The 27,575-nt window shown below is 49.3% G+C and overlaps 4 protein-coding genes across 4 annotated transcripts in view; 2 read left to right on the forward strand and 2 right to left on the reverse strand.

Moving 5' to 3' along the window:
• On the forward strand, positions 1-1,373 carry LOC311203112 (olfactory receptor 14C36-like; the record flags this gene model as incomplete). Its single annotated transcript, XM_084277747.1, has 2 exons — positions 1-915; positions 1,338-1,373. 2 exons carry the CDS (start codon positions 1-3, stop codon positions 1,371-1,373), a joined length of 951 nt encoding a protein of 316 aa, XP_084133873.1.
• A 6,551-nt stretch (positions 1,374-7,924) lies between these two features.
• Positions 7,925-8,851, reverse strand: LOC311203114 (olfactory receptor 14A16-like; the record flags this gene model as incomplete). The annotated part of the gene is made up of 1 exon (XM_084277749.1): positions 7,925-8,851. The coding sequence occupies one exon, from the start codon at positions 8,849-8,851 to the stop codon at positions 7,925-7,927; it is 927 nt and encodes a 308-aa protein (XP_084133875.1).
• Positions 8,852-23,514: 14,663 nt separating this feature from the next.
• LOC311203115 (olfactory receptor 14A16-like) lies at positions 23,515-24,441 on the forward strand (the record flags this gene model as incomplete). Its single annotated transcript, XM_084277750.1, has 1 exon — positions 23,515-24,441. The coding sequence occupies one exon, from the start codon at positions 23,515-23,517 to the stop codon at positions 24,439-24,441; it is 927 nt and encodes a 308-aa protein (XP_084133876.1).
• A 566-nt stretch (positions 24,442-25,007) lies between these two features.
• Positions 25,008-27,575, reverse strand: part of LOC311203116 (scavenger receptor cysteine-rich type 1 protein M130-like) — a gene marked incomplete at both ends in the record, with an annotated part of 343,740 nt that continues 341,172 nt past the window's right edge. The window contains one exon of the mRNA XM_084277751.1: positions 25,008-25,093. Coding sequence (XP_084133877.1) covers positions 25,008-25,093 — 86 coding nt within the window. The remainder of the gene's footprint in view (positions 25,094-27,575) is intronic.

A 27,575-nucleotide genomic window follows, 5' to 3' on the forward strand; every position in this document is an offset into this window, starting at 1 on the left:
ATGTTCAACAGCAGCAGCTCCATCAGCCAGTTCCTCCTCCTGCCCTTTGCCGACACACGGGAGCTGCAGCTCCTGCACTTCTGCCTCTTCCTGGGCATCTACCTGGCTGCTCTCCTGGGCAATGGCCTCATCATCATCACCATAGCCTGTGACCACCACCTCCACACCCCCATGTACTTCTTCCTCCTCAAACTCTCTGTCCTGGACTTTGGCTGCATCTCCACCACTGTTCCCAAATCCATGGCCAATTCCTTGTGGGACACCAGGGCCATTTCCTACACAGGATGTGTGGCTCAAATATTTTTCTTTACATTTTTGATCTCCACAGAGTACTTTCTTCTCACTGTCATGGCCTATGACCGCTACGTTGCCATCTGCCACCCCCTGCACTACGGGACCCTCCTGGGCAGCAGAGCTTGTGTCCACATGGCAGCAGCTGCCTGGGCCAGTGGGATACTCAATTCTCTGCTGCACACAGGCTGTACATTTTCACTCCCTCTCTGCCATGGCAATGCCCTTGACCAGTTCTTCTGTGAAATCCCCCAGATCCTCAAGCTCTCCTGCTCAGACACATATGTCAGAGAAATTGGAATCATTGTGGTTGGTGCCAGTTTAGGTTTTGGGTGTTTTGTGTTCATTGTGGTGTCCTATGTGCAGATCTTCAGGGCTGTGCTGAGGATCCCCTCGCAGCAGGGACGGCACAAAGCCTTTTCCACCTGCCTCCCTCACCTGGCTGTGGTCTCCCTGTTTATCAGCACAATCATATTTGCCCACCTGAAGCCCCCCTACCTCTCCTTCTCTTTTTTGGACCTGGTAGTGGCATTTCTTTACTCGGTGTTTCCACCAGCAGTGAACCCCCTCATCTACAGCATGAGGAACCAGGAGCTCAAGGATGCCATGTGGAAACTAAGCACTGTATGTTTTTAAGCAGCAATAAACTGTTCATCTCCTTCTGTGTATCACTGGCCATGCATGTCATGTTAGTACCATTATGTATTTATAGGGGGTTTAGTAATTGGTTTGTTTTTTCTCATTTCTAGTGTCTCTAAGCTATAACAAGGTGCACATTCATCTCTGTCCTAATGCAGTATCTCCTGGTCTTGTGTGACCCAGCCACTCCCTAATGACCAGCTGTGCTCTTTGTGCATCACATCTGTCTGCAATCACCCACAATTTTATTTTTTCCCCCCTTTCAAATTATAAGAAACCACATCTTTTTTTTATAATTGGACTGTAATTTTTTATAATTGAGTTGTACCAATGACAGGAGAAATACTCCCCTTCCCCTGTACCTGCATTAGCGTTAGTTTCTCCCTTTCATCTCCCTCGTCATTCAGGTGTTTCCACATCTCCTGATCAGTGGCCATGCCTAAGGACATCTTTTCAGCAAACTAGATGGACGTTTGCACTTCACTTTGCTCATTCGTTTCCATATCTGCTTGCTCTTGGTCATTCAGATGCCTTTCAACTCTCTGGTTTCAGCTTTCAGCTTCAGAAGGTTAGAAAATGTCCCATCCCTCGGAAGTCTCGTGAACTGTTCTGTCAGAAGTGCAGGGTGTTGACAACCTTTCTGTGTATGTGATTAAAAGCAATGTTCTGGGAGAGAATCTGCTCTGAAAGCTGACCCCCTGCACACGCTGCTTGGCCGTAGCAGCAGCTGAGGAGAGAGATTTCATGGGTATTAAACTGTGTCATGTTGAACTGCTGTTTGTTGTCAGAGAAATCTGTCAGTGTCTGTGAGCACAGGTGATGTGAGGAAAAGAGTTGGGAGTCCCAGGAGGCCAGTGAGGGAACTGCTGTGCTTTGGAAGAGCAAGATTCTCCATGCAGGGTTGGATCTCCAGAGACTGCTTTTCCTGCCTGTCCAGGTCTCCTTAGCAGACCCATGTCCATCACAGAATGCTGCTGTCACTTCTTCTATCAATCAACTGAGCCAGGACAGAAAATACCCATGACTGAAAAAAAGGTCCTTCAGGAAATTTCCTTTGAAATCTTCATCACTAAGGACATCACTAACATCCAAATAGTTGTAAAAGGCTGATATTTTTTAATGAAAATGAGTTGGAGAGACATGCTTGTAAGGGCTTTCTGTAGCAACGTTGGTAGCAACGTTGCATATGGGAATCTGAGGCCGGTCTGGGTCTTCCTTGCTATAGTGGCTGGAGTGTGTTGTGTCCAGTTTTGTCATCTGCTCTAAAAACACCCCATGGCACCGTCCATTGTTTGGTTACGAGGGGCACCCTTTGAATGGGCAACGTTTCAGTGAGCACAAAGTGAGCCTGGAGACTTGCTGCGCCCTTCTGTACCAGCGTACCCTGTGGCTCAGTGGAGAACTCCTGCCTGTCACGAGGGAGACCAGGGTTTGACTCCCCACAGGGAGTCGCTGCTCTGGGCATTGATTGATTGGTATTGCCTTTGGATCCTGTCATAAGGAGCTGAGTATTTAGATTTGGTGAACTGTTTGTGTGAGTGAAATGAGTTCACTCTGGTGTGAGTGGCGAGTGACTGAGTTAAACACATGGCAAGTTTAGAGCCAACTGTTGCTCCTTGGTGTTCTATACACGGGCCTGAAGATTTTTCATGTAAACCACTCTTTGTATTTGAATGTTTCACATGGAAGCAGGAGGTGGTTGTACAATTTGGGAACAATTGTTGGTGTGGTGAATGCAGGGAGACCTGGTCTGACTGGGATAACGTTTTTAATCCGGGTCAGCTTAAACTAGGAATTTGTGGAAATTTAAAGAGTGTGAAAAATCAGTAGCAGATGGGAGGAAGTACAGGGTCAAATAATATCAGGTGGCCTGGGTGTGGAGCAGGAATTAGTGCCTGCCCGATCTGCCATGAATGCTGTTTGTGTACTCGAGCCAAGCGCACAAGGTGCCATAGATACATCACCTCCCTTTTGGGGAGACAGGAGCGGTACCTTAACAAGTGTCAATTTGAAATGTACAGGATCTCATAGATATAAATAAAATAACTGAAGATTTATATCCAGTAGCAGCAGATCCATATCCACTGCTAACTAAATTAGCACCTAATTTGTCTTGGTTTACTGACTTGGACCTGAAGGAAGCATTTTTCTGACTGCCCTTCAGCCCCATCACTTTAAGGATGGTGTAAACTTCAGAGATGTTCAATACAACAGTGGTAGGCATTGTGCATTCCCTTTTGCCTGAAATTCCAGCTTTAAGCCACTCCTTTCCTCTCTGGGAGGATCACTGGTACTGATTTCTGAGGGACAGGCAATGTGCTCACCACTGTGGCTGCCTGTGTTCTTCGACCTCACCAGCTCGGTTTGAGTCTGTGTGAACATCTGCTCCACTGCACGCAGAGAGGAAGCCAAGCTGCCAGTTTCAGTTAGATGTTGATGGTGTCACAGGGACCTACAGGCACCACTGCTTCCCTTGGGAGGACAGATGAATTTCTAGCTGGGCTTTGGACCAACAATGTGGTAAACATTTCATCCTGTATTTCTTCCCTCAGTGTTACACACCCCACACTGACCCAGGTAGAGCCCTGAGCAATGCCTGAGGGACAGAACCTGTCTTCCCATGGGCTGGGGGTCAGGGTTTGGCCTTTCTGCTTCATCCAACCAACCCAGGGCTTTCTCAGCATCTCAGCTGCTTGTACATTGCCTTTGCCTACCAGCCAACATGGCCTCCAATTACCTGTGCTAACGAGTCCCTGGGGAGGCTCAGCCAGCAGTGGCTCTCAGCGGGACTCATTAATACTTCAGGTACTTTGGCTTCTGCTTTTGACATGGAGATTTTTGTGTAATTTCCTCTCAGTACCTGAGCTTCAAGGACTCAGCACCAAATGCACCCCAGGGCTCATTAAAAAGAAAAAGCAAGCCCTAACGAGCTATGTCTCTTCATGTAATTATCTTCAAGTCTTCAAGAGATGTACAGACCATTGAAGCTGTTTCAAAGGGAGCTCAGAGTAAAATTGATTTCTTTTTAAGGGTGTAGGTTATTATTTTCACTGTAGAGGAGAGGTGACAGCCTCTGACTGAGATTGATCCAGGGTGCCTCCTAAGGAGGTCTGGACTGGTCTGAAAAAGGGTCCCTTGAGGCAGTGGGGACAACCTTGCTGCACATCTCCACAAGCCCACCATGACTCTCACCAGTCAACTGGGACTTGCATCCCTTGTCCTTACATCAGGTGTCTCTCTGCACTCCACAGTGGGGCATTACAGCCCCTCTGTACCAGCTCCCCTGCTGTCCTTAGAGAACTGGCTGCACACAGGCAGCACACAGGGAGTTATTTTCCCAACAACAGAAGAACCCTGACAAGATTCACCATTAAATTCAACACTCCTCCCTCTGTGCCAAGTGCAATCTGCCACCAGTGAGGTTCACCTGCCACAAAGCTTAACCCTGTGAGAGATGTTCTAGTGAGGAAGGAGACTGTGAAATCACCACAACTCAAGAGCTGGCTACAGACAGAATGAGTCAGACAACTGCCAGAAAGGCAAGGGTTTAACTCCCTGAAACTCAGAGCAGCAGCTGGATGGTTGGGAGGTGTCTGAATGGTCCAAGGGGAAGGGAAATCTGGAGAGCGACCAGAAGCACTGGTGTGCAGATCCACTGTTGGAACAATGGTCAATTGACTTTGGACAGGTAGAAATATGTGACAGACGGGGGAGATTAAATGCACAGCTGTCCTGTTTCTGGCTAAGCAGCCAGCAGAGGTGAGCTAAGTTAGCAGAGGTGACCTGAGTGAGCACAGCTGAGCTGAGTGTGTCCAGGCTGTTTTACACACCACCTGATATCTCTCCCACATAAAAGGGGCTGGTTGGGGTGGGGTACTCCTGGGATCCTTAAGGGCAGTCTGAGTGTGGCTGGGGCGTTTGGCTGGTCCTTGCATTGTGCAGTACCTTGTGATCCTTTGGTCAGTAAAGTACTCTCTGTTATCACTGGATGTGAATGTAGTTTGTGATGTGCTGTTATCATTTTTTCACAGTGATTTTGTCAGTAAACTGTCCTCCTCCCAGCCCACAGAGCGTCTGTCTGTTTCTTCTCCAGGAGTGAGCATTATAACCTGACCCTTGTACATGAGTGAGTTGGGAGAAATGAGAAAAGATTTCAGCTGCCTTCCAGGGGAGCACATCATCCCCTGGCTACTCCGACGCTGGGACAATGGGGCACACAGCCTGGAATTAGAAGGCAGGGAGGCCAAGCAGCTGGGATCCCTGTCCAGAGAAGGAGTCATTGACAAGGCAGTTGGAAGGAAATCTCAAGCCCTCAGCCTCTGGAGGCCACTTCTGTCCAGTGTGGGGGAAAGGTACCCGTTCAGTGAAGATGTCATGTGTTGGCCAGGCAAGTGCATGACCACAGAGCAGAGTGTGCAGTGTTTGTGGGGATCAGCCATGTGAGAGATGAATTACTATGATCCTGATGATCTGCAGCTACCCACCAATCCTGATGATGTCCAATGTTGCTCACCCATGTGGTGTAAGTCTGTGTGGAGTGCACCAGCATCATATGCCAACTGCCTGGCAGTAATAGATTGGGGAAAGGAAGAAGCACCAAGAGTGGCTGAGGTGTCTGGCTAACTCCTGTGGGGGTGCCCTGTGGGGGTGGTTGCAGCAATGGAAACAAAGCAACTGAGAGTGCAGACCCAAACCCATCTGGGCATGATGTATATAGTGAGCAAAAAGGGGTGGATAATGTCCTGGTTCTGGTCAGGCCACAGTTATCTCACCTGTGCTGGCTGCTTGGGAACGTTGAGTTAGCCCTGGCTGTTTTCCACACCACCTGACAGCACTTCTCCATAAAGGAGCTGGTTTGGGCACCACTCCTGGGTGCCTCCAGGGCAGTCTGAGTGCAGCTGGGGTGTTGGGTTGGTCCTCCTGTCCTGCAGCACTCTGTAATCCTCAGGTGGGTAAGGTACTCTGTGTTCTCACCGGGTATGAGTGTCATGGGCTGTTTATTGTTCTAGTTTCATGGTGCTTTTTTCAGTGAACTCTCCTTATCCCAACCGACAGAGGTTCTGTCTCTTTCTCCTCTGGGAGTGAGCCAGTGATGTGTGGTGCTGAGACACTGTTTGGGGCTGAACCACCACAAGCATTTACAGCACTCTCTCCTCTTTTGATTTATTTTCTATCATGTCCTTTAATGCCTCTTGCTGAGGCACCACAAGTCAGCTGAGGCTTCTACACTCACACATTAACCACTGACACATCGGAGCTTCACTTCCAGCAGATCCTGGCAAAACCCTCTGTGGTTTTACAAAGAGAAACCTCAAGAACTTTTCCAACCAGAGCTGATCTGCTCCTTCTGATCTTGTGATGTTCTGCATCAGGGGATAACCACAACAGGGGGTAGAACCAACACATTGTCCTGTTGTGTGACCAATCCAGCACTGGTGACACATGATAATTTATTCATTGCTGCCCAGTGCTTGCACAGCATCAAGGCCCTTCCTGATTCACATGCTGCTCCACTATAAAGTAAGCTCAGGGAGCACTGGTTGCTGTGAGGGAGGACTGCCAGGGCAGCTGATGCCAGCTGCCCAAAAGAATCTCCCATGCATGATGACATCATCAGTGAGCAGGGTTAAACCTCAACACCTGCACATCAAGGGAATTCAGACATGACTGGTGGAGCAGCAGTGTCAAGGAGGAGGCTTTGGGCGTTCTGAGGGATGCCACAGCAGCCAGGGCTGCTACACAGGAACCTGGCCATGAGCACTTTGGGCAGCACTGGGAGCAGTACGGCCACCCAGGCAAAGGCACTCACTGTCAGGTTGACTCAGCACTGGTGTGGACACCAGCAGAGTGTCCAGCAGTGGGAGGTCCCCAGCTCAGGACGAGTGTGGAGGAACAGTCACGAGGTTGAGAGAAATTCTGCTAAGACAGGGTTAGGGGTCTTGTGTGGAGAGGATGAGAGATCTGGGCTTCTTTAGCCTGGGGAAGGGGAGTCTGAGGAGAGTATAGGGGTAGCTCCAGAGAGATTGAAATTTCCTTTTCAGATGAATGGCAATTAAAACTAGAGGTGCAGATGGGTTATGAGCATGGAGAAATGCCATTCTGAGGGTAGTGCTGTGGTGCTTGGAGTTACTTGGAGGAAGTGTGGATGAGCTGGTGGCTTGGTTTATCTGGGATCAGCTGGTGAGGAGGGAGAGACAGCAGTACAGGCAGGGACATGGTGGGGTGAGAACAAGGTGGGGAAAGGGTTGGGTGCCTGCAGCCTGCAAGGAAACTGGCACAGGTGTCGGGCAGTGTGAAATGGGCTGTGGTGCAGATGGCCAAGAGTGCTGGCCAGGCTGAAAGGGCCTGATAGAAATGCAGACTTTTCCCCCTTGGCTGTGGCTGATTTCCCTCCAACAGAGGCCTCAGAGAAGACACATTGTCCTCACAGCCATGGAGCATTGTTGCCTCCTTGAACTCAACCTAGGGAGGTATCCATGTGTCATACCCCTGTCCTTCCCTTGGCAACACACTCCCCACATCCAATGTAAGAGTCTTGAGACACAGGTGAGGGTCAGGATCTCCCTGCTGGGGCTCAGCACTTGGCATTTCTGCTTCATCAGACCAAGCCAGGGTGTCCTCAGCATCAGAGCTGCCTGTGCTTTGCCTGTGTTTGTCCTCATTAAAAAAAATCCAGACTTCTACAAATAATTGGATTTCAGTTAGGTATTTAATGATGAACAGTTCAAAGCAATATTACAATGGAGGATATTTTTCCTTCACGGGTATTTCCTGTCATGGCTCAGTTCATAGAGCACAGCTCATCATTACACAGTGTCTGTGTCTCACCAGACCAGGAGATAGTCAATTTGGAATGGGATGAATGAGAACCATGTTATTATAGCTTAGACAGAACGTGAAGAAAAAGAAACCAACAACTAAAATCCCTACTAAATCAGAATGGTCCTAATGTGTTACATGGCCAGTGACAGGCAGAAGATGAGTTTATTGCTGCTTAGAAACGTCCAGTCACCTGTTTCCACACAGCACCCTTTAGCTCCTGGTTCCTCATGCTGTAGATGAGGGGGTTCACTGCTGGTGGAAACACCGAGTAAAGAAATGCCACTACCAGGTCCAAAGATAGGGAGGAGATGGACGGGGGCTTCATGTAGGCGAACGTGGCAGTGCTGAGGAACAAGGAGACCACAGCCAGGTGAGGGAGGCAGGTGGAAAAGGCTTTGTGCCGTCCCTGCTGCGAGGGGATCCTCAGCACAGCCCTGAAGATCTGCACATAGGACACCACAATGAACACAAAACACCCAAAAAATAAGTAAACACTGACCACAATGAGTCCAATTTCCCTGACATATGTGTCTGAGCAGGAGAGCTTGAGGATCTGGGGGATTTCACAGAAGAACTGGTCAAGGGCATTGCCATGGCACAGGGGCAGTGAAAATGTACTGACTGTGTGTAGCACAGCATTGAGAATCCCACTGGCCCAGGCAGCTGCTGCCATGTGGACACAAGCTCTGCTGCCCAGGAGGGTCCCGTAGTGCAGGGGGTGGCAGATGGCAACGTAGCGGTCATAGGCCATGACAGTGAGAAGAAAGTACTCTGTGGAGATCAAAAATGTAAAGAAAAATATTTGAGCCACACATCCTGTGTAGGAAATGGCCCTGGTGTCCCACAAGGAATTGGCCATGGATTTGGGAACAGTGGTGGAGATGCAGCCAAGGTCAGTAAGAGAGAGGTTGAGGAGGAAGAAGTACATGGGGGTGTGGAGGTGGTGGTCACAGGCTATGGTGATGATGATGAGGCCATTGCCCAGGAGAGCAGCCAGGTAGATGCCCAGGAAGAGGCAGAAGTGCAGGAGCTGCAGCTCCCGTGTGTCTGCAAAGGGCAGGAGGAGGAACTGGCTGATGGAGCTGCTGCTGTTGGACATCTGCTGCTGTCAGGTGTGGAGACCTGTCCGAGGAGGAACATGCATTGAGAGTGAGGAACATCTCTTTCACTCTTACAGAATATCCTCAGATTGACTCTCTGGATCTCAGACTAAATCCCCTCTGGATAGGAATGAGCTTTTCAGCACGGTCACTCCAATTTCACCTGAGGGCAGAGCAGAGCTTTGGAGCTTTGGTTTTCTCCTGCCTGTACCTGAGGAGTGTTTCTTCTGTCAGGACTCCCTGACATTGCTGCTGCAGTGCCAGTGAAACCTTCCCCTGAGTGCAGAGTGGGGAGAGCTGCTCTGTCCATCAGCCCTGCTCTCAGCTGCCCTGTGCTGGACGCTCTGTGATCACACCCTGCTGTTCCCTGCAGAAGAAACTGGACCCCACAGAGAGCTGAGGAATCCAGTCTCACAGGGCAGAGCTCCAAAGCCCTCCTGCAGTCTCATCCTACCCAAGGAGGATCTCAGCTCCCCGCTCCCAGCCAGGGACACACAGGGCTCAGTGCAGCTGCCCACACACAGGTGATGAGTGGCATTGCCACGGCCTCTGTGCCCAGATGTCTCCTGCATGGGGCTCTTCATTGTGGGAGGCAGCCTGCAGCCCAACAGGAGCCCCCAGGAAGTCCTCAGTCCTACAGATGGGACCCCTGCAGTGAGGGTCAGCTCAGTGCCAGCCCCATCAATGGTTGTGTCCAGAGACCCAGATAATGTTGGGACAAAGGCAGCAAGGACAAAGGTGAAAATGCAAAAAATTCTCCAGCCAAGGCTGGAGACAGACAGACAGGCATTTAGGGGTTCCTCTTCACTAGAGTTCTGGCTACAAAGGAAAGGGCTCATCCTGAAACCCTGGAACTCTGTGTTCAGAGTCTGTGCTGGATGGCAGAAACCAGGGAGTCGCTGTGGGAAAGGCTCTGCACTGCAGGGATATCAGGGAGTTACCAAAACCCCACTATCACGACATTTCTGGGAGCAGCTCCTTCTCCATCCCTCACAATGTCTCTGCTGCCTGGAGCTGTCCCTGCAGCTGCTTCTCTTTACCCATGTCACCTCCTGCTCTGTGCTCACAGACCTCATCCCACCTGCCCTGCGCTCAGCTCTGCTCTGCAGACCTCTCCTGGCATCAGGGCACTGCCCTGGGAACCTCTGTGTGTGCAGGGCTCAGGAGATGCTCTGACAAGTCCTAATGACCAAGGAGTTTGCACTGCCTTCTGCAAATTATCAATAAAACCTCAGCTCCCACTTCCTACTGACTCCACAAGAGCAGAAAATTCAAAGCAATATCTTCTACCTCTCTCCTCCAGTGAGCTCTCAGCATCCATCAGCTCTCTCAGCCTCACAGGTCTCCACTCTGTGCCTCCAGGCAGTGTCCCCAGCCCTGTGTGCTTGGCAGAGGAGCTGCTCCTGGCCAGAGCTGTCTCTCTGCAGTGCTGCTGGGTTGCCATGAGCTCCCTCCATCCCAGGAGCCTGGCCCATCTCAGCAGGAGAAGACCAGTTCTTCAAGGCTCCCTCCTGGTGCCTCAGCCCTCATGGGGATCACTCTATGATCTCATCTCTGACGTTCTCTCCCTCAGCTGGGGAGAAATCCTTGTGTCCAGCAGAGTCCTTTCTCCTGATCAAACCAGAGCTGGGCAGGACAATCACCTTTCCTTGTCTCCCCATGATACAGGACCCCCAGGCAGAGACAGGCAGGGTACTCTTTCCCCCTCTCAAAGGAAGGGATTTAATTGAGCAGTGTGGCATTTCTTAGTTTTTCCCAAGAAAAAAATCAGGGAAAACAAATCTACCAATCTCTGTTCTGTAGTTGGGGGAAGTGGGAACCACAGTCCAGAAAGATCATATATGTCAAAAAAGATAGACGTTCTGCTGCCAGGACAATCTGACACCTGGAGAGCTCCCATCAGAGCCCAGTACAGTCAGAGGCTCCCTCAGCCAGCAGGAAATGGACATCCCAAAAAGGACCTTTCCAGTGTCTAACAGAACAGGGAGAGGCAGTCCTTGGGTCTCCGATGAGATTGTTTTGCTCAGGGAAGAGTGCCCCAAGTTCTCACTGCCTTGTTCTCCTTGCAGAGGGCTCCATGCAAAGAGGCAGAGAATGTCCAAGGGCAGCTTCATTCCCCACTTCCTCCTCCTGCCCTTGGCAGACACAGGGGAGCTGCAGAAGGTTTCTCCATGCTGTGCTGCACACAACCAATACATGTTCCCTCCCCCTCTGCAAGGGCAATGCTGGTGACCAGTTCTTCTGTGAAATCCCCCAGATCCTCAGCCTCACATGCTCAGATGCCTACTCCAGGGAGATTGGTCTTCTTGTATCCAGCACCTGTTTAGTTTTGGGGTGTTTTATGGGATACCTGGGGAGATTTGCAGTCAGGAACATCTTTTGGCCCTCACATGTTTTGCTTGGGAGCTTTTGCTGGACATTTGGCAGTTTCCTAGATGGACACTGGTAGAGCCCCAAAATGACTTCAGGCAATGTTAGGACCCTTCCCTTGGCAAGGAACACCCTGAGCCCCAAGGTTACTGGTGCTTCCTGTCCAGTCCCTGAGGAGGATCATGTGAGGAACATCTTTCAGTCCTCATACCTTTTTTTAAGGTGCAATTGGTGGATATTCAGCATATTTGAAGGCGGATGCTGGTAGAGCATGAAAATGAAGTCAGGCAATGTTAGGACTTTCTTGGTAGGGAAAGCCCTAATCCCCAAAATTAGTGATCCTGTTGGTAGTCTACATGGGGACATTTCAGGCCAGGAACTTCTTTCAGCCCTTGAACCTTTTGTATTTGAGCTATTGGAGCAGTTTGCTGGTTTCAAAGTTGGAGGACTGTAGAGCTGTGCAATGAGTTCAAGCACTATAAGGGTTGTTCCCTTGGCTAGGGATGGGCTGAGCCTTAAGGTTCCTTGTGCTGCTAGTGGGTTACCTGGGGAGGTTTCAGGCCAGGAAGATCCTTGCTCCTTTTGTTTGGGAGCTATTGCTGGACATTTAGCAGTGTCAAACGTGGATGCTGGTAGAGCTGGAAAAAGATGTCAGTCAATTTTAGGACCATTCCTGTGGCTAGGAATGCCCTGATCCCAGCTGTAACCTGGTCTGCTAGTGGGCTACCCTGGGAGGTTTCAGGCCAATAACATATTTCAGCTCTCACACCTTTTTTGGGGGGGATCTATTGCTGGGTGTTTATCAGTTTTGAAAGTGGGTGCTGGTTGAGTTTGAAAATGACATCAGGCACTGTGATGACCGTTCCCTTAGCTAGGAAAGCCCTGAGCCCCAAGGTTACTGGCTTCTAGTGCACAACCTGGGGAGGTTTCAGTTCAGTAAGATCCTTCATCCCTCACAACTTTTGTTTGGGTGCTGTCACTGGGTATTCAGCACTTTTGAATCTTGATGCTGATAGAGCTGCAAATGAAGTGAGGCACATCTAAGGACTGTTCCCTTGGCTGTGAAAGCTCTGAGCCCTGAGGTCAGTGGTCCTGTTTGTAGTCCACATGGGGAGGTTTCAGACCAGGAACTTCTTTCATCCCTTACACCTTTTGTTTTTAAATTATTACTGGATTTCAACAGTTTCAAAGGTGGAGGACTGCAGAGCTGTGCAATCTTGTCTGGCACTATTATGGTCGTTCCCTTGGCTTGGAATGTGCTGAACCTTCAACAGTTAGTGTCCCCAGCCCTGTGTGCTTGGCAGAGGAGCTGCTCCTGGGCAGAGCTGTCTCTCTGTAGCTCTGCTGGGTTGCCATGAGCTCCTACTGTCCCAGCTCAGGAGGAGAAGACCAGTTCTTCTAGGCTCCCTCCTCTCCTCATGGGGATCATTCTGTGATCTCATCTCTGCTCACAACCAAGACATTTTCCCTCCCCCTCTGCAAGGGCAATGCTGGTGACCAGTTCTTCTGTGAAATCCCCTAGATCCTCAGCCTCACATACTCAGATGCCTAGCCCAGGGAGATTGGGCTTCTTGTATTCAGTACCTGTTTAGTTTTGGGGTGTTTTGTGAGATACCTGAGGAGGTTTAAGGCCAGGAATATCTTTTGACCCTCGCCCCTTTTGTTTGGGAGCTATTGCTGGATGTTTAGTATAGTCGAATTTTGATGCTTGTACAGCCTCCCTTGGAAGATCTTAGCCCCAAAATTCATGATCCTTTTTTCAGTCTACATGGGGATGTTTCAGGCCAGGAACTTCTTTCTTCCCTTGCACATTTTGTTTTGGAACTAGTAGTGCAGTTTAGCAGTTTCAAGGTGGAGGACTGTAGAGTCATGCAATGACATCAGGCACTATTTGGGTTGTACCATTGGCTAGGAATGTTCTGAGTCTGAAGGTGCTGCTAGTGGGTTACCCAGGGAGGTTTCATCCAGGAACCTCTTTAGGCTGTCACCCCTTTTCTTTGGGAGCTATTGCTGTGTGTTTACCAGTTTCCAAGTTGGACACTGGTATAATCTGTAGATGATGTCAGACATTGTTAGGACTGTTCCCTTGGAATGGAAAAACCTGAGCTTCAAGGTTACTGGTGCTGTTACTGCACTACCTGGGGAGTCTTTAGGTCAGGAACATCTTTTATTTCTCACACCTTTTTTTTGGGTGCTATTGCTGGATGTTTAGCAGGGTTGAAGTAGAACACAGGTAGAGTCAGAAAGTGATGTCAGGCACTGCTAAGACTGTTCCCTTAAAAGGAGTGCTGTGAGTTCCATAGTTACTGGTTTCTAGTGTGACATTATGGGAGATATGAGGTCAGGAATGCTTTTCAGCCTTCACACATTTAGTTTGGGAGCTGTTGCTGGGCGTTTATCGTTTTTGACAGTGGGTGCTGGTAGAGCTGGAAAATGATGTCAGGCACTGTTACGACTGTTCCCCTGGCTAGGAAAGCCCTGAGCCCCAAGGTTACTGGTTCTCAGAGTGTGCAGCCTGGGGAGGTTTCAGGCCAGTAGGATCCTTCATCCCTCACAACTTTTGTTTGGGTGCTATTGCTGGGTATTTAGCATTTTGAAACTTGATGCTGATAGAGTCAGAAAATGATGTCAGGCAGTGTTAGGACCATCCCATTGGATAGGAAAGCCTTGAGCCCCAAGGTTACCGGTTCTTCTAGTGCACATCCTGGGGAGTTTTAATGCCAAGAACCTTTTTCAGTCCACACAGCTTTTGCTTGACACCTATTGCTCTACATTTAACAGTTTTGAATGTGGAAGCTGGTAGAGCCTGAAAATTGCTTCAGGCACATTTAAGGGCTCTTCCCTTGGCTATGATAGCACTGAGTGCCAAGGTTAGTGGTCCTGTTTGTATTCTACATGGGGAGGCTGCAGGCCAGGAATTTCTTTCAGCCCTTGCACCTCTTGTTTTGGAACTATTCATGCAGTTCAGCAGTTTCAAAGGTGGAGGACTGCAGAGCTGTGCGATGTTGTCAGGCACTATTAGGGTTGTTCCATTGGCTAGGAATGGGCTGAGATGATTAGAAGCTACTCATGCTGCCAGTGGGTTATCGAGGGAGATTTCAGGTCAGAATCGTCTTTGGCCATCAACCCTTTTTGTTTGGCAGATCTTGCTGGACTTTGAGAAGTTTCAAAGTTGGACGCTGGGAGAGCCTGAAAATGATGTCAGGCACTGTTAGGACATTACCTTGGTAAGGAGAAAGCTGAGCCCCAAGATTACTGGGGCTGATAGAGGTCTAACAAGGGAGATTTCAAGCCAGGAACCTCTTTCAGCCCTCACCCCTTTTCTTGAGGAACTATTGCTGGACATTTAGAAGTTTCAAATCCGGATGCTGGTGGAGCCTGAAAACAACATCAGGCACTGTTAGGACCATTCTCCCTGCTTGGAATGCCCTGATCCTAACGGTTGCTGGGGCTGCTAGTCGATACCTGGAGCAGGTTTCCGGGCAGTAACATCTTTAAGCTCTTGCACTGTTGTTTGGGAGCTGTTGCTGGATGATTAGAGGTTTCGAAGATGGACACAGGTAGAGCCTGAAAATGACTGCAGGCACTGTTAGGATGATACCCTTGAGCATGAAAGCCCTGAGCTGAAATGTTAACAGGGCTGCTAGTGTCCCATCTGGGTAGGTTTCAAGGCAGGAATGTTATCAGCCCTCACACATTTGGTTTATAGTTATTACTGGACATTTACCAGTTTCAAATTTGGATGCTTTTAGATCGGGAATATTATCTCTGATAGAGTTTGGACCAGTTCCTTGGAAGAAATGCCCTGAACCCAATGGTATACAGGGGCTGCTAGTGGGATACCAGTGGAGGTTTCAAGCCAGGGATATCTTCAAGCCCTCACTTCTTCTGTTTGAGACCTGTTGCTGGAGGTTTAGCAGTTTTAGAGTTTGTTGCTGGTAGACTGAAAGCTGATGTCAGGCACTCTTAGGACAGTTGCCTTGGCTAGGAATGCCCTGAACCTCAAGGTTTGTTGCACTGCTACTCTACTACCTGGGGAGGTTTCATGCCAGAAGCATCTTTCAGCCCTCACACCTTTTGTTTGGGGGGTCTAACTGGACATTTGGCATTTTTGAAGTTGGACATGGGTAGAGCCCGAAAATGACACCAGGCTCTCTGCAGACCATTCCCTCAGCTACAAAAGCTCTGAGCCCCGAAGTTACTGGGGCTGCTCCCCTTATCAAGGGACATTTAGGACTCCCAAATTATTTCAGCTCTCAAACCTTTTGTTTGGGAGGTATTGCTGGATGCTTCACATTTTGAATGTGGATGCTGGTAGAGCCAGAAAATGGTCTGCTATTATAGGACCATTCCCTTGGCTAAGAATGACCTTTCCCCCAAGGTTCCTGGGGGTCTGTGTGGGCTACGTGGGGAGGTTTCAGCCCAGGAACATCTTTCAGCCTTCACAGATTTATTTGGGAGCTATTGATATATGATTAGAATTTTTGAAGGAGGACAGTAGAAGAGACACAAAATGACATCAGACACTCTTAGCACAGTTTCCTTGGCTAGGAAAGCCCTGAGCCTCATGGTTACTGAGGCTGCTAGTGGGCTACCTTGGGAGGTTTCTGGCCAGGAAGCTTTTTCAGCCCTTGCACGTTTTGTTTGCAACCAACAATGAAGGTGGGAGATTCTCCCTGGCCCTCCTTTGGTTATTAATGTATTTATAGAATACATTAATATTATATGAGACAGAGAGAATCTCCCACCTTTATTGGATCCTGGAGGAACAACTGTGATGGATGTTGAAGAAAAGGCTGATGTACTGAATGCCTTTTTTACCTCAATCTTTAGTGGTAAGACCAGTTGTGTCTCCATTCCCAGATCCCGGAGTGGAAAGATGGGGACAGGAAGTAGACTGAGGCCCCGATTAGGTCTGCAAAGGTGAATGTCTCTGGATGGGACACACCCGACAGCACTGAGGGAGCTGGCAGAAGTGCTCCCCAAGCCACTTTCCCTTATTTACCAGCAGTCCTGGCTGACCAGGGTGGTTCTGCCTGACAGGAAACTGGCACATGTGACACCCATCTACAAGAAGGGACTGAAGGAGGACCCAGGGAACTACAGGCCTGTCAGCCTGACCTCGGTGCTGGGGAAGGGGATGGAATAAATCATCTTGAGTACCAGCATGCAGCACATGCAGCACACTCAGGTGATCAGGCCTGGTTTAGATTGGGCTTGAGGAAGCTGATCTTCTATGACAAGGTGACCTGCTTAGTGGAGGAGGGGAAGGCTGTGGATGTGATCTACCTGGACTCCAGTAAATCCTTCATCACTGTCTCCCAAGACATCCTGCTGGAGAAACTCGCCGCTCATGGGTTCGATGGGTATACTCTGTGCTGGGTTAGAAACTGGCTGAAGGCCGGGCCCAAAGGGTTGTGGTGAACAGAGTTGAGATGAGAGGAAAGGGTTTCAAATTGCTCCAGGGGAGATTTATTTCTCATATCAGGAAGAATTTCTTTCCTGAAAGGGTAGTCAAGTATTGGAACAGGCTGCCCAGGGAAGTGGTGCAGTCACCATCCCTGTTGGTATTTCAAAAGGCGTGGGCCTTGTTCGTTCTGGATTGTCTAAGCTGTAATGACATGGGCCACAGTCATCCCATTCCTCAGGCAGTATCTCCAGGCCTTGTGTGACCTTGACACTGTGGAATGACGAGCTGTGCTCTCTTTGCATCATGTCTGTCCGCAAACAGCCAAAAGTTTTCCTTTTTTTTTTTTTAAAAATTCATTTTTATAAACACTTTACAAGCATCTTCATCAGCTGAATCACTTGACTCCTTGAATCACTTCACAACTTGGGAATTTCCAGGAAGTGTCATACTCACCTTCCCCTGAACCTGCATTACCCCCAGTCTGTCTCTTCATCTCCCTCATCACTGAGGTGTTTCCACCTCTCCTGGTGATACGGCCATGCCCAAGGACACCTTCTCCAGACTACCCTGATGTGTGCACTTCACTTTGCTCAAAGGTTTCCAACCCCACTCACTCTTTGGTCATTCAGATGCTGATAAACTTTGAGCTTCAGAGAACAGAAAAATATCTCATCTTTCAGAAGTCTAATGAACTGTTTTGTCAGAGGTTCAGTGTGTTGATAAGTGACCTTTATATGTATCTGATTGAAAATGTTCTGGGAGAGATTCTCCTCTGAAAGCTGACCCCCTTCACACGCTGCTTGGCCGTAGCAGGCAGCTGAGGAGATTTCATGGGTATTGAACTGGATCATGTTTACACTGCTGTTTGTTGTCAGAGAAATCTGCCTGTGCCTGTGAACATGGATGATGTGAGGAAAAGTGTTGGGAGTCCCAGGAGGCCAGTGAGGAAACTGCTGGTCTTGGGGATGAGCAAGGTTCTCCAGACAGGGTTGGATCTCAAGGGACTGCTTTCCCATCCTGTCCAGAACCATCTACGAGATCTCTGGACAAACATCCCTTGTAGAATGCTGCTAAGACATCTTCCATGGACTGAAAAATGACAGACACTTTTTTTTTTCTATGAAAAAATCCTCCATTGTGAAATTACTGTGATTGTTTCATCACCCAGTTAAAACCTCTCCAATTACTTATACAAGTCTTAATTTTTGAAAGGAAATTACATGAAGAGCCATGCTTGTAAGGGCTTTCTGGATGTTAATGAGCCCCATGGTGTCTCTGGTGAGTCAACAGAACTCAGATGCCAAGAGGACACTGAAGAAACTTCTCAAGAAGTTCAAGTCAGGAGTAATGCCCAAAGTACCTTGAAGCATTAACAGGCCCCATCGACAGCCATTTCTGACAAAGCCTCCCCATGGGCTCGTTAGAGCAGACAACTGGAGGCCATGAGGACAAACACAGGCAAAGCACAGGCAGCTCTGATGCTGAGGACACCCTGGCTTGGTCTGATGAAGCAGAAATGCCAGTGCTGACCCCCAGCCCCTGGGCAAGGAGATCCTGACACTCACCTGTGTCTCAGGGCTCTTCCTTGGGATGTGGGTAGTGTGACACCAAGAGAAGGACAGGGGAAGGACACATGGTGGCCTCCCCTGGGGAGGGTGCAAGGAGTCAGCCATGCTCCATGGCCATGAGGACAATGTGTCTTCCCTGAGGTCTCTGTGGCAGGGACATCAGCCACAGCCAAGGAGGCAAAGACCTATCAGGCACTTGTAGCCTGAATGGCACCCTTGGCCATCTGCACCACAGCCTGTGCCACACTGCCTCACACTTCTGCATGTTTCCTTTAGGCTGCAGGGACACAACACGCTTTCAATCTCATTCCCACCCCATGATGTCCCTGCCTGTACTGCTGTCTCTCCGTCCTCAACAGCTGTTCCCACAAACACAAAGCCACCAGCTCATCCACACTTCCTCCCAGTGACTTCTTGAATCACAGCACTATCCTCAAAATGATGTGTTTGCCTACCTTCTGCACCTGGTAATGGCATTTCTTTACCCAGTGTTTCCACCAGCTGTCAACCCCTTTCATCTACAGCATGAGGAACCAGGAGCTCAAGGATGCTGTGTGGAAATTGAGGACTGGGTATTTCTAAGCAGCAATAAACTGTTTATCCTCTTCTGCACAGAGCTGGCCATGCAACTCACGTGAGGACCTGTGTGTATTTAGTAGCTTTCTAAGTTGTTGGGTTTTTCCTCCTAGTTTGTCTAGGCTGTAATAACATGGTTCATTTCCATCCTTTCCTAATGCAGCATCTCTTGGTCCTGTGTGACCCAGACACTTTGCAATGACCTGCTACAGAAACATCAAGGAACCCTCGATACCGACTGAGGTCGTCATAGACCTTCATTCCCAAACTGTTTCCACTTTGGTCTGGACACAACAACAAAAAGAAGGGGTGTATATAACCTACAGAACATGTTCTGCTCCGATTATTTGGTCATTTTCAATAAGCATGGTGGCCACAAATCCAGTAATGACATTTAAAGCCAAATGGTCCATTCCCTTTTGAGTCTTAAATCAGAACTACATGGAATTTCAAAATATGTGGTGTTTTTTAAACCCAAAGGATGCTTAATTCTATTATTTGATTTTATTCCTTTAATCCAAAGGTTGTATCTTTGTGCTCCTACCCAATTGCTATAGTTACACTGAATGGTAACTTCCTGGTTAGTTAGGCCAACCAGGTTCTGCCACAAGCCAAAGGGTTGGATTCCCTCAATATCTCAAATCCCATAAGATTGGTATTAGACCAAAAGCTATCAAATAATTTCTTGTGACGAATTTCATTGACCCATGTCCAATTTAGCCACTGAGGGATGAGTTTTGCTCACCAGTGGTGTTGCTCAACATGCACCATAACATGTCACCTCTGACAGGAAGAGTGATTATAAGTTGCACAATTAATGGGTCGACACCCAGGGAAGATACAAGGATTTCCACACCTGAAGGTCCAATCACACACACTGTGACCCACAAAACCTCCATTGTTGTCATTCCGATTCAGACAATATTCCCCCTTCTCTGGAACTGGGGTTTTCCATGGGTTTTTTTCCTCATTCCAATAGAATGAATCTTTACCAATGGTTCTGTCACTTAGATCACTCAGGAGCCATTTCGGGGATATTGTTTCAACGTCCATGGCCAGTCTTTAAATCCTGAAGGGCTCCCACATCCCCAACCATTTCTCAGGTTAAAAGCGTTGGGCACCTGCTGGCCTAAAGTTATAAATCCATTTTGCCACCCCAGGCTGAAGAGGGGGGCACAAACGTTTCCCCAGATATTAAAGGTGCTGAGAATGGTCGACCAAAACAATGTTTGTGATAGTCTGCTAAACCTCCTATAGATATTAACAAAGCAGTTATTAACTAAACTATACAGACAATTAACAGCTTCATCTCTTCCTTCAAGCAGGTGTCAGAGATTCCATCTGGAAAAGAAAAGAGAAGAAACCCAGACTCAGTTTGTATTAAGGAACTGGCCGTAGATTGTTATTAGAAAAATGGAATAATCCAGCTTGTATTGACTTTGTGTTCCTTCCCATGGGCATCTTCTGCTTTCCAAGCGTATTTGTTGAGGGGCTCAGCCAGGACGAGGGGAACGGTCCCAATGGTCGGCATTTCTACCAAGACTGGCAGACCAGGAGAGAAAATGGCTTTTCTGGGGTGCTGGGAGTGTGGGGTTTGGGGATTAAAGTTGGGGTTTTGGGACAAAAGGCATTGAGTCGGCACATCCACTTATTCCCCAGCAATCACTGACTTGGGGAACTGCATCCCAGAGTCGTTCTGCCCAGTGTGGCTTGTGAGCTTTTAAAAACCCTTTCAAAAGCCCATTAGTTCTCCCCACTATCCCATTAGCTTGGGGGTAACACGGGGGGTGAAATCCCCACCTGACTCCTCCTTCCTTGGCCCACTCCTGCCCCTTGGCAGCAGTGAAATGACTGCCCTGGGCTGACTGAGCAGACTGGGGGTTGGCAGAAAGCGAAACCAATTTGTCAGGGCCCGCCCTGGATGTTCTCCTGCTGCTCCTGGAAATGCCTGGGCTGGGACTAGGCCAGAAATGATTTCCACTCCCACTAATACTCTTGTTTCCCCTCCGCCTTCCCAAGGGCTCCAATAGAGTCGATGTGCCAGGCCTCCCAAAGGGTCTTTTTCTCTCTCAGCTGGAGGGGGGTCTCTTCCATGGGGTGCCGCTCTAGCCGCAGGCAGCATTGTTCACAGGCCCAGAGCCAGGTGGGGCAAGCTTCCCAGTGACAGGCCACCCCCTGGCATGTGCCTCCCTGTGGGAATCCTTGGATCCTGCCTGGCCACGTTTCACATGCAGCCATTCCAGGAGCCTGTCCCAATGTCCTCTGAGCTGGTCCTCTTTCTGCAGAGGGGCAATGCTGGCCAGTTCCTCTGAGCTGAGGGAGCTGGGCCTCGTTAGCTTGGAGAAGAGGAGACTGAGGGGTGGCCTTATTCAGGTTTAGAAATAAGCAAAAGGCAAAGGGTGCAAGCTGGAGCAGAGTTCCATGTGAACAAAAGGAGAATCTTTCTCACTGTGAGGGTGCCAGAGCCCTGGGACAGGCTGCCCAGAGAGGTTGTGGAGTCTCCTCCTCTGGAGATATTCACACCCACCTGGATGTGTTCCTGTGTGGTTTAGTCCAGGTGATCCTGCTCTGGCAGGGGGGTTGGACTAGATGATCTTTTGAGGTCCCTTCCAACTCCAAATGTTCTGTGATTCCTTGACCTTGGATCTCCCTGCACGTCTCTTGGAGCACCTCTGGCCCCTCAGGTTTCACTGGGTGTTGGTGTTTGAACACCTCCTCCTTGGCCTCCCACTCATTAATTCCCATGGGAGCTGGGACCAGCAGCTCCCAGGAAGCAGGTCCCTGTTTTATGCCCACTGGAACTGGGGCAAGAAGTATCCCAGCTTTGGTTGCATCGAGTCAGCCATGGGCCAGAGCTGCATCCCCTCCCCAAGGGGAAAGAGTCCCCTTCTCGTCATCTTCTGGGGGTCCTGCCTCATGTGGAGACAAGGAAAAGTGATTCTTCTGCCCAGCTGGTGTTTGATCAGGAGAAAGGACTCTGCTGGACAGAAGGATTTCTCCCCAGCCTAGAGAGCAGATGGCAGGAGGACTTCAGTGTCTTTCCAAGTTGGTTCCCTGGAGCTTCAGGAATACCTCAGAGGAGCCGAGGAGTACGTGGCACCTTCACCTGCTCCTCTGCTGTAGCTGGGCTGGACTCCTGGGACAGTGGGAGCTGATGAATCATTACAGCACTGATGAGGGACAGCTCTGCCACAGAGCAGCTCCTCTGCCATTCACACAGGGCTGGGGACACTGCCTGGAGGCATCAAGGGGAGACCTGTGAGGCTGAGAGAGCTGATGGATGCTGAGAGCTCACTGGAGGAGAAATCTCCACAGCCTCTGCCTGGTATGTCTGTGGGTGCAGGGCAATGCAGGTTCTGTTTCTGGAGGGATCTCCTAAAGCTGGGACATGGGGCAGTGTGTGGGGTCTGTCAGGAGGACAGGTTCTCTATAGGACCAGAAAGTGCTGCCTGGAAGGGATGCCCTTCTGCCCTATCAGAGGGACAGATCAGGACAGCTGTCTTCTCCTGGGCATGGCTGCAGGGGTGTGAAGCAGCATGTGCACCCAGGGGTGCCCAGGGCTGTCCTTGTGATCAGGGTCCCTTCACCCCAGGGGCTGTGTGCTGGGGCAGAGATGCTGCTACTGCCAGGGTCAGCACTCAGCCTGGCTCATGGGCTTCAAACCACAGACAGCAGCTCTGGGAGGGAGGAGTGACCCAGGGAAGGTCCTTCTGTTCTAAGAAAAAGCTCCATGGGTCAGCTTTGCTCCCAGCTCCAGATGAGCCTTGAGAAATCCTACAGGGACTTTGAAGAACCATATCAAGGAAGCATTTTCCTGTAGACAGAGTCTTTGCTTTGACTTTTCCTCTCCTGTGGGCTGTGCGGACTGTGGGAGATGAGAACTTATTTCCCCTCTCAAGAATATAAAATGAAAACTCATTACACGTTCGAGAGTCTCCTGAGCCCTGCACACACAGAAGTTCCCTGGGGCAGTGCCCTGATGCCAGGAGGGGTCTGCAGAGCAGAGCTGAGCACAGGGCAGGTTGGATGAGCTCTGTGAGCACAGAGCAGGAGGTGACATGGGCAAAGAGAAGCAGCTGCAGGGACAGCTCCAGGCAGCAGAGACACTGTCAGGGAGGGAGAAAGAGCTGCTCAAGCAATGCCCTGGCAGTGGGGATTTGGTACCTCCCTGTCATCCCCCACCGTGCTGATACTTTCCCACAGCAACCCCCTGGTTTCTGCCACCCAGCACAGACTCTGCACCCAGAGTTCCAGGGTTTCAGGCTGAGTCTTGTTGTTGGCAACCCAACCCCCTAGTGAGTAGAAACCCATGAGTGCCTGTCTGTCTGTCTGTCCCTGTCCTTCCAGTTTTGGCTGGAGCATATTTCACTGTTTCCTCTCCTGTAGTTGCTGTCTCTGTCCCACCCTTACCTGGGGCTCTGGGCATGTCCTTTGGTGGGGCTGGCACTGAGCTGACCCTCACTTCAGGACCCCCATCTGTAGGACTGAAACTATTCACTGACTGCTGCCAGGCAGGACTGAGTTCTCAAGACCCCACAGCCAACCCTCCTCCCACCAGTGGCACACTGAAGCCAGCACATAGCAGAGCTCCCAAAAGGGACCTGACAAAAATCTTCCTGAATACAGAGTCAATCTGAGGGTGTTTCCTAAGACTTGCTAGAGGTTTTTGTCAGAGGAGCTCCTTAACTTCTTGCTTCCTTTTCCTCCTTTCACAGGTCTCCACACTTGACAGCAGCAGATGTCCAACAGCAGCAGCTCCATCAGCCAGTTCCTCCTCCTGCCCTTTGCAGACACACGGGAGCTGCAGCTCCTGCACTTCTGCCTCTTCCTGAGCATCTACCTGGCTGCTCTCCTAGGCAATGGCCTCATCATCATCACCATAGCCTGTGACCACCACCTCCACACCCCCATGTACTTCCTCCTCCTCAACCTCTCTCTTACTGACCTTGGCTGCATCTCCACCACTGTTCCCAAATCCCTGGCCAATTCCTTGTGGGACACCAGGGCCATTTCCTACACAGGATGTGTGGCTCAAATATTTTTCTTTATCTTTCTGCTCTCAACAGAGTACTTTCTTCTCACTGTCATGGCCTATGACCGCTACGTTGCCATCTGCCACCCCCTGCACTACGGGACCCTCCTGGGCAGCAGAGCTTGTGTCCACATGGCAGCAGCTGCCTGGGCCAGTGGGTTTCTCCATGCTGTGCTGCACACAGCCAATACCTTTTCACTCCCGCTCTGCCATGGCAATGCCCTTGACCAGTTCTTCTGTGAAATCCCCCAGATCCTCAAGCTCTCCTGCTCAGATGCCTACCTCAGGGAAGCTGGAGTCCTTGTGGTCAGTGCCTGTTTAGGTTTTGGCTGTTTTGTGTTCATTGTGGTGTCCTATGTGCAGATCTTCAGGGCTGTGCTGAGGATCACCTCTGAGCAAGGACGGCACAAAGCCTTTTCCACCTGCCTCCCTCACCTGGCCGTGGTCTCCCTGTTTCTCAGCACTTCCCTGTTTGCCAACCTGAAGCCCCCCTCCATCTCCTCCCTTTCTTTGGACCTGTTAGTGTCACTCCTTTACTCTGTGGTTCCACCAGCAGTGAACCCCCTCATCTACAGCATGAGGAACCAGGAGCTCAAGGATGCCATGTGGAAACTTATGACTGGATGTTTTTAGCAGCAATAAACTGCTCATCTTCTTCTGCATATCACTGACTATGGAACTCACGTTACGACCAGTCTGTATTTACTAGGGTTTTTAGTTGTTGGGATATTTTTCCTCCTTGCTTCTCTAAACTGTAACAGTGTCCACATTCAACCCAGTCCTAACGCAGTATCTCCTGGTCTTTTGTAGCCCAGCCACTGTGTAATGAGGAGCTCTGCTCTCTTTGCATCTGGCCTGCCTGCAAACGGCCACAATTTTTCATTGTTTCTTTTTATTACATTCTTAGATTAATAAAATGTTACCAATCATCAGCTGAATCACCTGATTGTTGTTTGAACTATCAGTATTTTCCAACCATGACGGAAAGGGAATTTGCACCCATTGCAGCAGAAGAAATACTCCCCTTGCCCTGTACCTGCATTACCGCCCGTCTGTCTCTTTCATCTCCCTCATCATTCATGTCTTTGCATTACTCCTGATGATGCTGCCATACCTAAGGACATCATTTCAGCAGACTGGTTGGACACATGCACTTCACTTTGGTCACAGGTTTCCACCTCCTCTTGCTCTTTTGTCTTTCAGATGCCGTTCAGTTCTCTGGTTCTTGCTTTGAGCTTCAGAGAGTTGGAAATCGTCCCATCATTCAGACGTCTAATGATGCGTTCTGTTAGAATGTCAGTGTGTTGATAAGTGACCTTCCTATGTATCTGATGAAATCTGTTCTGGGAGAGAATCTCCTCTGAGAGGTGACCCCCTTCACACGCTGCTTGGCCGTAGCAGCAGCTGAGGAGAGAGATTTCATGGGTATTGAACTGTTTCCACCACTCCGTCAACTAGGAAAGCCCTGAACCCCCAGATTACTGGTGCTGCTAGTGTGCTACCTGGGGATCTTTCATTCCAGAACCATCTTTCATTCCTCTCACTTTTTCTTTGGGACAAGTTTCTGGATGTTTTAGCGTGTTTGAAGTTGGACTAAGGTAGAGTCTGAAAATGAGTTCAGGTAACGTTAGGACCATTCCCATGGCTACAAAATCCCTGAGCCCTAAGGGTACAGCTAAGGGGCTACCTAGGCAGGTTTAAGGCCAGTAGCCTCTTTAAGCCCTTGCACCTTGTTTTTTTGATCTATTGTTGGATGTTTCCTGCCTTCTAAGGTGGAGGCTAATAGAAGCAAAAATGATGTCAGGCAATGTTAGGATCATTCCTGTGCTTTGGAAATTCCCTTTATTTCAGGGCTCCTGGTGGTTATTAAGCTACCTGTGGACGTTTCAGGCCAGGAACATCTTTCATACCCTCTTACCTTTTGATTTGGGTCTGTTACTGGACTTTTAGCAGTTCTGAAGGTGGGTGCTTGTAGAGCTGGAAAATGATTTCAGGCAGAGTTAAGACATTTCCCTTTGCATTGAAAGTCCCGATCCACAAGGTTACTGGGGCTGCTATTGGCCACCTGGGCAGGTTTGACGTCTGGAAGATGCTTCAGCCCCTCAAAATTGTTTGGGGGAGCTATTGCTGGACATTTAGCATTTTGTAAGGTGGACACTGGTGGAGCCTGAAGATAACATCATGCAGCATGAGGACCATTCCCGTGGCTAGGATTGCCCTGAGCCCCAAGGGTACTGGATCTACTTGTTGGCTACCGTGGAGGTTTGAGGTCAGGAACATCTTTCAACCCTCACACCTTTTGTTTTGGAGCTACTGCTGTGCCTTTTGCTCTTCCACAGGTTGTGAGGGGATGTTTCCCCTGCTGCTCCCACCTTTGCCTGACTTTTCCCATAAATCTGATTAATTGATAACCACTGGTGATGATTGTGTTGTCTGCATCCGTGTCACAGTGATTTCAGGAAGACAGAAAACACAATAGCCAAGGGCTATCTGTGCTAATGTGTCTGCCTGGGCAGAGCGCTGGTCAGTGTCCACTGACCCCTGTGAGTGGTATGTAAACATGACTATGAACCAGTCATCCTACTCCATAAATAGTGAGCAGTCCAAGAGGCCTTTGAGCTCTCCTGAGATGACAGTGGGCTGCATGTCAGGATCTCCCCTTGAAAGGGACGCCTCTCAAGGTGACTCCTCAAGGTTGAGACAATCCTTGCCGTGACAGATCCGCAACAGATCCTTGGTGAGTTGGGAATAAGTGCACTAAACTTTGTGATCTTGGCTAAGAAATATACAGGATTGACTGTATGTAGAATCCTTTAGATATAAACCATTGACCATGTCTGGGACTAAGACTGGATCCAGCCACACCGAGGCTCCTCTCTCTGAGAAGGGGTTTAGAAAACAAGGGGGTCTTTCTGAACCTCATTACTCAACGAGAGGGTCTCATGGGCAACTTCATCTGACCCTGTTCTCTATGCACTAACTAATTAAGATTACCTTACTATCAAACCTTAATCACTCTCTCGTTTATTACCAAACACCATTCTACCTTTTGGGTTTTTTTGTTTGTTATTTATCAATAAGCATATTGTTGTCTTTCTCTTAAGAGTGGAGTGCATCCCTCTTATCTATCCCATCTGCAACACAGATGGATGCTGTTAGAGTAGGAAAAAGATGTCAGGAACTATTAGTATCATTCTCTAGCTAGGAAAGCTCTGACCCCAAAGGTTAATGGGTTGCTTGTAGTCTTCCTGGGGAGGCATCAGGCCAGGAACATCTTTCCACCCTCACACCTTTTGTTTGGGAGCTATTGATGGGTGTTTTGCTGTTTCGAATGTGGATGCTGGTAGAGCCAAGAAATGACATCAGGCACTGTTAGGATCGCTTTCTTAGCTCCAAGAGCCTTAAGGTCCAAGGTTACTGGGGCTGCTTTTAGCCTACCTGGGGAGTTTTCAGCCCAGGAACATCTCTCATCTCTTGCAGCTTCTTTTGGAGCTGTTGCTGGAGCTGTAGTATTTTCGAAGGTGAACTCTGGTAGAGGCAGAAAATTACACCTGGCATTTTAGGACCGTTCCATTGTATATAAAAGCCTGGAGCCCCATGGTTATTGGGGCTGCCTTTAGTCTACCCAGGGAGGTTTCAGGCCGAGAACATCATTCAGCCTTCACACATTTAGTTTCTGAGCCATTACCATACATCAAGCATGTCCAAAGGTGGATGCTGGTGGAGCCCATTAGGCAATGTTAGGACGGTTGCCTTGGGATCGAAAG

This window comes from Gallinula chloropus (genome assembly GCF_964237585.1).
Source record: "Gallinula chloropus genome assembly, chromosome: 35".
NCBI lineage: Eukaryota > Metazoa > Chordata > Aves > Gruiformes > Rallidae > Gallinula > Gallinula chloropus.